This window comes from Ictidomys tridecemlineatus, chromosome 4 (genome assembly GCF_052094955.1).
Source record: "Ictidomys tridecemlineatus isolate mIctTri1 chromosome 4, mIctTri1.hap1, whole genome shotgun sequence".
NCBI lineage: Eukaryota > Metazoa > Chordata > Mammalia > Rodentia > Sciuridae > Ictidomys > Ictidomys tridecemlineatus.
In genome coordinates this window covers 17,797,455-17,810,145 of record NC_135480.1, presented here as the reverse complement: position 1 = coordinate 17,810,145, position 12,691 = coordinate 17,797,455, and the positions used below count along the sequence as shown (strand labels likewise).

The window sequence follows — 12,691 nt, the reverse complement described above, 5'->3', positions numbered from 1 at the left end:
ATATGAGGCACATGCCAGACAAAGTGTTTGTCTAAATAAGTACTAAGATTTTTACACTCTGCATTATATTTTTTTTATACTACAATACACCATTTTTTCTGCACAACCATCAACAGTCTATTCCACAATTTCCTCATGGCTGTTTTTACTTCTTTGTTCCTCAACGTATACACCAAAGGATTGAGTAAGGGAGTCAGGATGGTGTAAAATATTTCCACTTCTTTATCAAAAGAGAAGGCAGAAGGAGGTCTTGCATATATAAATATGCATGGGACAAATAACAAAACCACAACAGTAATGTGAGATCCACAGGTGGACAGAGCTTTCTTACGCCCTTCAGCACTGTGTGTTTTCAGGGAGAACAAGATGACACCATAGGAGACAAGCAAAAAGGAGAAGTTGATGATGCAGATTAACCCACTGTTAGCGATCACCAGAAGGCCTTGGACATGAGTGTCAGTGCAGGCCAGCTTCAGTAATGGGTACAGGTCACATAAGAAATGATCAATGATGTTAGGTCCACAGAAAGGCAGCTGGAAAGTAAAGAGAATCTGTATGATGGCATGTAAGAAGCCTCCTGTCCAGGACACCCCCACCAGAATGCCACAGAGCCTCCAGTTCATGATTGCAGAGTAATGCAAGGGCTTGCAAATGGCCACATAGCGGTCATAGGCCATGACTGTGAGGATAATCATCTCTGCCCCAGCAAATAAGTGTTCAGCAAAAAGTTGAATCATGCATCCTGTATAGGAGATGGTTTTCCTCTTGTACAGGGAGTCTGCTATCATTTTTGGTGTGATGACAGAGGAGAAGCAGGCATCCAGGAAGGACAGGACAGCCAAAAAGAAGTACATGGGGGAGCCCAGCAGTGCAGGGCTACAGAGGATGGTCACTACAATCAGCATGTTGCCTCCAATAGTTGCAATGTAGACCAACAAAAACACAACAAATACTATTTTCTGAACAGCAGTATTCTGTGAAAGCCCCAGGAGCACAAATTCAGTTATGAAGCTTTGATTTTTCATGATTTCTCTGAATGGTTAAAGTAAAACTGATGATAGAAATCTGCAAATACAATAACAGAGCATCAGACTAATTTCTAAAAGTCGCACCATGAAGCTGACATATATTTATGACAATTTTGTTTTGATTGATTTTTCTTGGTACCAGGAATGGAAGCCTGTGCTTTTTTTTTTTTAATTTTTTTTTTTTTATTTTGAGACACAGTCTCACTAAGGTGCTTAGAGCCTTGCTAAGTTGGTGAGGCCAGCTTTGAAATTGTTAGACTCTCAAGCCTCTGTGATTACAGGAATGTGGCCACATACCAGGCTATTTATGCCTATATTATTATTATTATGAATACTGCTTACTTAATTATTATCACTGAGTACAAAACTGAAAAATGTGTTGAAGAGAGTTTTCAGTGGTCATATAAAATTGAAGGAGGGATGAATTCTTGAATACTTCAAAATAACCTAGTTTTAATAAGGGGAAAGCAAAGCATACGCATATGTTAAAGAAGCAGAATAGTTTTTATTTCAAGTGACGCTGGTAATTTAACAGTGAGTTCCAGGGTAAAGGATTTAGAATCATTCAGAAACTATGGAAAGATTGTGATTTATTAACCATGCCTGCAATAGGTGTGAAACAGTGGAGAGCAGAATGCTAATTATTACCTGTGAGAGTTTTATCTATATAAAGAAATAGAAAAATATGCACCTTAAGAGGCACTCAAAAATGTTGACTATTCCTTCATTTTTTCTTTACAAATATGAAGTAGGAATGGGAAGGACAGTAAAATGAGATAGAATTTATTACTCTACATACATGTATTATTATTATTGCTTTTTAATTTGTTTTAATTAGTTACACATGACAGTAGAATGCCCTTATATACTTTGATATATATAGATGGGATATAATTTCTCATTTTTCTGAGTATACATATTGTAGAATCACATTGGTCATACAGTCACATACATACATAAAGTAATAATGTCTGTTTTAGTCTACTATCTTTTTTATCTCCACATCCCCTGCCTTCTCCTCCTTTCACTTATGTCTACCTAATCTAAGGTTACACTATTTTTTTTTTGCATTACAATTCTTAATTCACATGTATACCACAATTTTTGTATTTCTGTTTTTATGTAAAGTATATTGACATCCAATTCAAGTCTTCATACATCGTACATGTATTATTACACAACTGGTATGACTCAGCACAATGTACAGCCAGAGGAATGAGAAAGTTATACTCCATTGTACACTATGTGTCAGTATGAATTCTACTGTCATGTATAACTAATTAGAACAAATAACAAAAATATGAAGTGAATATGCTACTTTTAGTATTGTTATTTACTTTATATTTATTAAGTTTTTTAAAAAATTGTTCTTTCAGATGTACATGACAGTACAGTGCATTTTGACATGCATATATGGAGTCTAACTTATTCTAATTAGGATCCTATTCTGTGGTTGTAAATTATGTGGTTGTACATGATTCATATATGAACATAAGAAAGTTATGTCCAATTCATTCTACTATATTTTATATTCCCATTTTCCCTCCCAGAAGTATGTTTGATTACAAAAGGGGGAATAAAGTTAACTGAATTGACCTTTAAATGAATCAATTCATTTTTTTTAAAGAGGAGGATTTGGGGGAAAATAGCCAGGTGTATAAAAACCATGAAAATGAGTTTTGTGACTCCCATTGAGAATAAGCAGAATTATTTAAAACTTTTTCATAACTAATATATATTTGTGTAAATTAATACTTATTTGTTCACTTACATTAAAACCATAATTTTCATTGGGTTCACAAGTCTTTCCCCACCAATGTCTGCATTTTTAACTTCTTAGTCCTTTTAAAGAAAATAAAAATATAAAAGAAACTCTGAAATTTCATTGGATCAATTGGAAACCATTTACTACATAATAAAGAATAGCAATACCTCCTCTAGCAGTATTCACCTAAGCTTAAGACCAAATCAGGAAAGACAAAGAAAGGAAACAAGTGAGAAATTCTGTGCAAGATTGTGTGAATCTGGGTTAAAATCCAGATCCTTCTGTTTGTTCTATGGCATGAATCAGGTTACTTAAAATCCTTACAGTTCTGTAAGGCTCTGATTGTACTTTTTCTGGTAATGGACTTAATGTCTATCAATAAATTTCTTGTGGAAATCAGATAAATTAAAAAACATAAAAACACTGATGTTTATTAGCAGTGAAGGAATAATATTTTAAAATGCACTGCACTTTGAATATTCCTAGTAGTCCCTGACTATATTATTAGAGACTCAGACCCACCTGCATCTATACCTCCTTCAGATTGCCTCATTGTGCAATGAGAAACAAATGGAGTGGGAATTGAGGACAAGGCCCAGAAGTTCTCTAATTAGTATAAACATCTTATCTCTCTACTTTTGTTTTGTGGGTGATCTAAGAGCAATACAACTGCATGACTAAAATATTGTTGAATATAGATGAAACAATCCCTTCTTTCCCAAATGAAAGTAATTCTTAATATTAGTGTTAAAAATCTGACATGGAGAATATGTTCTGCTCCATGGTTCACAATAACAAGGTTTAGAATTTTAAATCATGAAATGTGAATCTTAAATAAAAAATATTTTCTTGGATTGAATCCGGGTATATCTAAATGACAATAGTGGTAACATTAGTGAAATATGAACAAAATCTGGTGTTTACTTATAAAAATGTGCTTATGCTCAATTCAGACATTGACAAGTATGGCCATAATAACGTAAGGTAATAATATTAAGGGAAATTGAGTATTCTATATAAATTTTCTGTATTTTTGCAACTATTTGGTTGATCCAAAACTAATCCAAATAAAATTTAGTAGGAAAAAAGGCAGTGGTAAGTTTCTCCTATCAAAAATCTACAATTCCAGCCTCATTGTCTAACAGCAATGTACCATTTAACAAAGCCCTGTGCCTCAAGCTGCCTGGCCACAGGGTCGAATGCAGAGGAATTATAAATATGAAGTCCAGAGTAGAAGTCAAAAGGAAACACTTAAGTCATAATTTTTAAGTAGCAAACATACACAAAGTGAAGTAAAGAACTGAATGAATCACAAAAATATCGATTGAAATAAAAATACCTCTTAAATGTAATGGTTTTGGGCAGGGGATGTGGCTCAAGCGGTAGTGCGCTCGCCTGGCATGCATGCGGCCCAGGTTCAATCCTCAGCACTACATACAAACAGAGATGTTGTGACCGCCGATAACTAAAAAATAAATATTAAAATTCTCTCTCTCTCTCTGTCTGTCTCTGTCTCTCTCTTTAAAAAAAAAATTAAAAAGAAATGTAATGGTTTTGAAAAACAAAATGACAAAAATTTCCAGAATCATAAATGTGTTTTTATTCTTTCTACAAATTTTCTAAACTCTAAAAATATATCATGAAAGTGAAATGACAGAGGGACATTTTATCATGTAAGATGCCATAGTATCATAGGAAACATAAATACAGTTCAATGAGAAAGATGTCTGTTTAATGATATAATTAATGATGTAAATAAATAAAAGGTAAAAGATTTTACAGCAAGTTAAGAAAGAAAGAAAAACATGATAATTACTCCCCCATTTATATTGATATTTTAAATAGAATTTTACAAGCCAGAAAATAAAATATTAAAGTGAGAAAATCTTAATCTGCAACAAATATCTGGATATAATTATAAGAATATTTATAACTGAACATAATTAACAAACACAAGACTCTCCATTATGGGAATGGTTCAGAAAGAGGATGTGAAATTTGAGGGAAATTCATTTGCAAAGATGGAAGCAACACACTACCAAAAAAAGAATCTTAAATTAAAATTGCAACCCATTGTAAGGTCTCCATTAATGGCCCTGCCATAGGCCCAGCCCTCCCAATCTTTATGCATTTACTGATGACAGATTTAAATTCACAGTCTCCTACAGGTAGAAGTTGAATGTGTCTGCATTTGTCCTTATGGTTTCTAAATATTGTTATTGCACATTGAAATAATAAAGTACTATTTGTAATTACCCTGCCTGTAATTTCTTTAAATCAACCATATTTCATCAATTCTTTCTAGTTTCAGGTAATAATAGGGTTCACTTGATATAAACATAAAAAGCATGGGATATACTTTGCTTTATCTGTCCCCAGTGCTTCTCCTATCTCTCCTCTCCTTTGTCCTCCCTTCCCTTACCTCTACTCTATTGTTCTTTGTGCTGTTTACTTACAGGTTTTTAATCATGTTTTTGATCCAAGATGTTAATCAACTTTAATAGATAAATACCCTCAGAATTCATAGCCCTTTTTTTTGTCCCTCAATGTTGCTCTTTAGCTTAACCTAAATGACTAATCATTTATATTTATGAAATATAGATTTCAAATATATATATATATATATATATATATATATATATATATATATATATATGACATGCTTCTTTAATTTGGGGAAAAAAAATTCTGTGTTTCCACTGGTATGCCTCCAAATGGATGCCTGAGCTACTTTGCTTCCTTTTCTGTTGTCTCAGTGGTTTAGCACAATTTAAGGTAGAGACAAACCACAGTGGCAAGTGCTACAGTTCAGAGCTTAGCCACTTATGTTTTTCTGAGGCAAAAAACTAATGATACTTAAGACATTTAATGCACATAGGAACAATTAAACAATTAAACTTAAAGACTGCATTCTGTGGCTTAGTCACTCTTTTTTAGGCTTAATGGTTTTCCCTGGGCTTTTTAGTAGTGTGTTGTGGAAATAGTGAATGTTACATTCTATATCTATGACCTGTGATTGTAACTGCAATAATTATCTTTACTAGGTTAATTTGCCAGTACTTTTTCTAAAATGTCTGAAAAGACCACTTTTAAATATAAAACATTACAATAATGCAAACATTAGCAGGCAAATGACCTGTTGTTACTTTTAAGTGGAAGCTAAATAAGCAGATCTCACAGAAGTAAAGAGTAGAACCATGGTTCCTAAAGGCTCAGAAAAGTGCAGTGGGAGGAGAGCTGATGGTTAATTAGTGCAGCGGTATCCTAAAATGGGCAGCATAGTTCCTACTTTAGGATAACCAGAGTTGAAACCAATTGACTGTATATTTATAAAAAGCTGGTAGTGATGATTTTGTGTTTTCCTAAGTTAAAAACATAATACATATTTGAGGTGACAGGTAATGCTGATTACTTTTCTCTAATCAAACTGTTACCATAAATATGTACATCATTATGTGTCCATTAAAATAAATAAAGAAAAAAGTTAATAAGTATGAGTAAAGATCTACATATTTGGAGAAATATTTCATGTCCTTTTGAATTGCACTCAATGAAATAGAAATTCTCCCCCACTAAACCCACTCAAAAATATGCATTTGATATGTTTCTAAGTGTTTGAATTTATATTGAAGATAAATGCCTGAAAATGGGTCTTATTTAATCAGAGTTGATATTATCAATATAAAAAATCTCATCCTCCAAAAAAAAAAAGGATGCACTCCAAGAGCCACTGCTCATTGGACATTTATTCTGTGTCAACTATGTATTGTGCACTCCTAATGTATTATTATATTGACTTCAACATCCCTTGACCTTGCTAATCATATAATCCTCATTCAACATGCCTGAAGTCCTAAAGGTCATGCAGTTATACCAAGTGCACAGTTGTTTGATCAACTGGTATCACTGCATAGGACAGTTTAATCCTGTGCCCTGATCTAAGCACTACCACATCAAGCAAAATTGTAAGCATTGCATCATAATTTGCAAACATCCATGAACCCAAATCACAAATCTCACCGTGTGTCAGTTCTTTTTAAAAATTCTAGTGATGGCCAACTCTATGGAGAAACATTTGCTCAGTGAGCTGCAAAACATGATGTCCATAGCCAAGTCTTTACACCTAAGAAAGAGGAAGAGCCCTTGTGACAGTGAAGGTAGAGAATGTCCCCACTGCTCCTCCAAGTGGTCTCCTAAACAAAGTAAAAGAGAGAAAGAGAAATGAGCAACACTTCCTCCTGGATTTCCATCTAGAGTTTAAAGAATCTTCCCTCATAGGTCATGAACTTGTAGAATCACTCTTTGGTTTTCCCCAGGGAGAAATTTTCCATTAGCATGATATGCCAAAACACAATTTGTGTGTGTGTTTTTTTTTAACTTGCTCATGTATCTGCAAAACTTTTGTCCCGAGCAATTAAAGGTTGTTTTTTCCTGTTTTCCTGTCTTACTGACCTTGGATTTCTATCTGAAGATGCTTTCATTTCCCATGATACTCAGGAATAGAGCACTGGGTATTTAGACACAGAACATACTGTCTCTTGCAGTATCCAGGTCAAATGTCTGGGAATTTAGTAAATATAAACACAGAATTCTATGAAAAACCATCCATCCATCCATCACTCCATGTGGAAAACCTAGCTACAACAAAGAGTATTTATGAAACAAAAATATTTCATATAAAATATGTGAAGAGGTATGCATTATTTGATTGTTAGTTTTCTTTCATAAACTCATCTTCTAAAATAATAATAAAAAAACAAAATTTACAAAGAAGATTTAAGGAACTTTCCTTTTTTAATTTCCTTGGAAGATGGCGTGGCAGATATAACTAAGGTAAAGGAACACAGCATTTAAAATGATGTTTTGGGGAAAACTTGAACACAGATGTTTAAATTGCTTCAGGTGGATCCTCACCAACAATTTGCTCTTATTGCAGAATTTAAATATTTCATTCTATCCAATTTTATGTCTCTTCACACACTGCAAAAATTGCATAATTTAAGTGATTTATAAGAAATGTTGAAATCCAAAAGGACCATTAATTCCACAGTCTGTGGACTTAATCCCTACATTCCATAATATGGTATTTGTAGAATGTGTTCACAACCCTGCAGCCACACACTGCAATCAACAGGAAGAGAGAGTGGTCAGGCAATTTAAAACCACAAAAACTTCAATTTAGATCATGAGGTTCTCAACTAGATTCTGATACACACAGACAAAACCAGACTGAGAAGTATGTTATCTCAGTGATCAACATGGAGTTTGATGCCACCACTGCATCTGATCAAAACATAACCCACTGCCCACCAGAGATTTTCATTCAACAAATCCTTTGATTTTCACTTATAGAACAAAAATGATTCTAAAAACTACCTTTAAAGGATGCTAGGAAGTCTACATAATTCAATATGTGCAAAGAATATACAAGATGTGGCTGTGCACTGTGTACAATTGGGGCTATTACATTCATTATGATCATTAGCACTGGCTTTCCAAGAGGTAAATTTCACTGTTGAAAAATGTGAATTTCAATTGTTCACTTACTTATAATGAATATATTTGTACGACTGCTTTAAAACATGAAGTTCCTTTGCTGAGTGACATAAAAAATTAAGTTAGTACTATAGATCATCCTAGTTTTTTTTTTCCACAATGATCAGAGGCACAAATGATAGATCAAAATAACTTTAGTAATTACAAAAAATAAAATAGATTTAATATGTACAGCATCTTGAAGATTGGTGTAAATATAAAATAAAAATGAAATAGGTTTTGGGTTGTGGAAAATATTGGTATTTACAGATGAAAATCAGAGGAGTGAAGGCATTTAAATGTCAAAAAAATAAACAAAGCTATAATGAAAATTAGAAGGAAAACTATTTTTTGGGGGGGAATTCAATTTGCAATTTTCAGTTATTCAAATTTCAATGTTATAGTCATACAATGAAAACAATAATAAGACCTGGAACAAGTTATCCATTTAGTAGGAGGCCACAAAAGCAAGATTATGAAATTTGAATAACTTTTTTTTTAAGCAAGGATAAATTTTGGAGCCATAAAAACATGATAGAAGTTTTTCAAGGTTAAGTCAGTACCAAAGAAGAAAAGTCACCCAGAATTATTTAATTGATTTTTTTAAACCTAATTTACCTATAACTAGAATTGTTGATTTATACATAATAAAGAACCTACTCCTTTTCAGATGTCAGACACCTACTGAAGACAGCCATCTTTTTTTGTTCCCTGCATTTAGTAACTCAATTCAAAATATATAAGCTGCCTCATGCTTAAAAAGTACCATTGATCTGTGGCTTTGGACTTTCCAAGTTGTTTCTCATTGAAGACTCAGAAAAGTTACTATCAAGTGTTATCTGCGGGTGTAAAAAGACTAAACATTTTCCTTAGCTTTAAGAGGATCATTTTACATTTTCAAACGTAGAAAACAAGTTTTGCACACTATTTTTTTACTTATCAATTCTATATTAAATGTTGCATACATTTAATGGAAAACAAAATCTCTCTCACTTTGGGTGAGATAACCTTGGTTTTCAGTGTGAAAATCATTGGAACTTACTGACCAAATATTCATGCTGAGATTTCATAATTCCCGTTATGATAATGGTCAATCCTAAAATCCTTTAAGTAGATCCTCACAGGCTTTTATTGAGATGATTATTTTTTTTCTTTGAAGAAGGAGAAAATTCATGTATTACCAATTCTCACTTTTTCCAATCACTCTTTTTACTTCCTTTCTATCACTTGAAAAATAAACGTGGGCAGTTGAAAATGATGAATAAAAAAAATAAAATATTTGCTGCAGTTCTCAGATTGAGATGCTCACCATGACTTTCAAAGCTGCCTGTACTGCCATCTGCCTTTTCAGTTATCCTCCTAGGGCTTAAGCTCATAAACTTTCCAGTCTAACAACTGCTTTCCCTCCTGAATACATTCCCTGATCACTCCATAACTCACCATCAGCCTTGCCTCTGCCATCCTCCCCCCCATCACAATGTCCATTTCTGCTGTGGACATAGCAGCAGTTTAAATACTATGTCCTCAGAAGTTTTTCCAGATTGCACCAGGCAAACATGTTACTCACTAATGCCTTCCACTCTTGAAATGGGTGTGCATGCATGCATGTGTTTTGAATTCAGTCATATAATTTTAAAGTATAATCTTCTCCCATTTTTGCTTTATCATCTTTTATTTAAAATATTTTATATGTATTAGACCTGCATTACCCAGCTCAGACTAAACTTGGTGATAGAATTTTGTAGGAGCAGAGATCCAGGATGAGAATCTGAGATTTCAAATTTCATGAAATAACTCTCTAAATCACCTCCCTACATGCCACACAAAGCCTAATACTCCAGTTATCCAGTTGGAGGCAACATAAATCCAAGAAACCACAGAAAATTTACTGAGGAAAATTTTAACCTGTTCACAAAATTTCTTGACTAATAAAAAAGGATGTAATCTTCTGGATAGCTAAAAGAGACCATCATTTTGTATATCTATTTGAAAGATAATAGTAAGGAAAATATTTAAATGATTAGAGGATAAGGAGAGGAGTTAGAACCAAAGGGAAAATAATGACATTTTTACTAAGAGGCAAAGAGGAAAGATAATCAGGGAATCTGAGGTTAAAACCCACAGTATAAGAGTGAGCCATGATCCACGGCTCTGTGAGGGCATGGGGAAAATTTGCTCACTACACATAGAGTTTGGACCTGAGGTTGCTAGTAGTGCCCTGTCTCAGGAGCTGCCTTTATTTGTACTACAGTGAGAGACTCTCATTGCTGACTCATCTGTGAAAATGCCCCACATACTCTCCTGTACACCTTGATATCAGGTGGTCACATGACCAAGGATACCACCCTCATAGGCAGGATTGGACTGATCAGATTCTCTCTCTCAAATTCAACAAGTGACCACAACTCTAGGAGATTGTAGTGAGCCCACCTTTAAGATGAAGTGAAATGGTACTGGTGACTTGAAAGCTCTACTCTCTGGTTTTCCTAACTCCTGATGTTTTATATCACAATCACTGATTTCTGCATCAGAGAGAACATTCTTTTCACTTGAAATTTCTAATTTCAAGATTTTTTTCTATAAAGTTTTGTTTTTCAATGCATAATATGAATGGAAATCATTGTTATATGTTAAATTCGTTCCAATTTTAATAAATGTAAGAAAGTATAAAATTGAACTATCTTCAATTTACATATGAGAATATTGAGTGGCAATTCCAAGTCAAAAGTGTGATCTTCAATTAAGTTTTCACTACTCCACATAGTGTAATTTCTCCTCCGAATTATGTAATCTCTTTCCATATGAGGCACATGCCAGACAAAGTGTTTGTCTAGATAAATACTAAGTTTTTTACACTCTGCATTATATATTTTTATGAAAGAGAGAGAGAGAGAGAGAGAACTTTTTAATATTTATTTTTCAGTTTTTGGTGGACACAACATCTTTATTTTTATGTGGTGCTAAGGATGGAACCCAGCACTGAGGCACATGCCAGGCGAGCTCGCTACTGCTTGAGCCACATCCCCAGCCGTGCATTATGTTTTTTATACTGTAATACACTATTTCTTCTGAAAAACCACCAAGAGTCTATTCCACAATTTCTTCATGGCTGTTTTCACTTCTTTGTTTCTCAATGTATACACCAAAGGATTAAGTAAGGGAGTCAAGATGGTGTAAAACATTTCCACTCCTTTATCAAAAGAGAAGGCAGAAGGAGGTCTTGCATATATAAATATGCATGGGACAAATAACAAAACCACAACAGTAATGTGAGATCCACAGGTGGACAGAGCTTTCCTACGCCCTTCAGCACTGTGTGTTTTCAGGGAGAACAAGATGACACCATAGGAGACCAGCAACAAGGAGAAGTTGATGATGCAGATTAACCCACTGTTGGCGATCACCAGAAAGCCTTGGACATGAGTATCAGTGCAGGCCAGCTCCAGTAATGGGTACAAGTCACACATGAAATGATCAATGACATTAGGTCCACAGAAAGGCAACTGGAAAGTAAAGAGAATCTGTATGATGGCATGCAAGAAGCCCCCTGTCCAGGACACCCCCACCAGAATGCTACAGAGCCTCCAGTTCATGATGGCAGAGTAGTGCAAGGGCTTGCAAATGGCCACATAGCGGTCATAGGCCATGACTGTGAGGATAATCATCTCTGCCCCAGAAAAGAAATGTTCAGCAAAAAGTTGAATCATGCATCCTGTGTAGGAGATGGTTTTCCTCTTGTACAGGGAGTCTGCTATCATTTTTGGTGTGATGACAGAGGAGAAGCAGGCATCCAGGAAGGACAGGACAGCCAAGAAGAAGTACATGGGGGAGCCCAGCAGTGCAGGGCTACAGAGGATGGTCACTACAATCAGCATGTTGCCCCCAATAGTTGCAATGTAGACCAACAAAAACACAATGAATACTATTTTCTGAACAGTAGGATTCTGTGAAAGCCCCAGGAGGACAAATTCAGTTATGAAGCTTTGGTTTTTCATGATTTCTCTGAAATGATTAAAGTAAAACTGATGATAGAAATCTGCAAATACAATAAAAGAGCATCAGACTATTTTCTAAAAGTCACACCATGAAACTGATATATATATATATATATATATATATATATATATATATATATATATACACTTATGACAATTTAGGATTTTTTGTTGTTATTGTTTTTTTTTTTTATTTTGTACCAGGAATGGAAGCCTGTGGTGCTTAAAGACTGAGACACATTCTCAGGTCTTTTTTATTTTTTATTTTGAGATAGAATATCGATAATTTTCTTAAGGCCTTGCTAAGTTGGTGAGGCCAGCTTTGAAATTGTTAGACTCTCAAGTCTCTGTGATTACAGGAATGTGGC

At 34.3% G+C, this 12,691-nt stretch overlaps 2 protein-coding genes across 2 annotated transcripts; both read right to left on the bottom strand.

The window, feature by feature from the left end:
- On the bottom strand, nt 1-1,025 carry LOC144376755 (olfactory receptor 4C15-like). Its single transcript, XM_078045038.1, has one exon. It carries the CDS (start codon nt 1,023-1,025, stop codon nt 75-77), a length of 951 nt encoding a protein of 316 aa, XP_077901164.1. The 3' UTR covers nt 1-74.
- A 10,362-nt stretch (nt 1,026-11,387) lies between these two features.
- On the bottom strand, nt 11,388-12,350 carry LOC144376754 (olfactory receptor 4C15-like). Its single transcript, XM_078045037.1, has one exon. It carries the CDS (start codon nt 12,321-12,323, stop codon nt 11,388-11,390), a length of 936 nt encoding a protein of 311 aa, XP_077901163.1. The 5' UTR covers nt 12,324-12,350.
- Between the last annotated feature and the right edge of the window lie 341 nt (nt 12,351-12,691).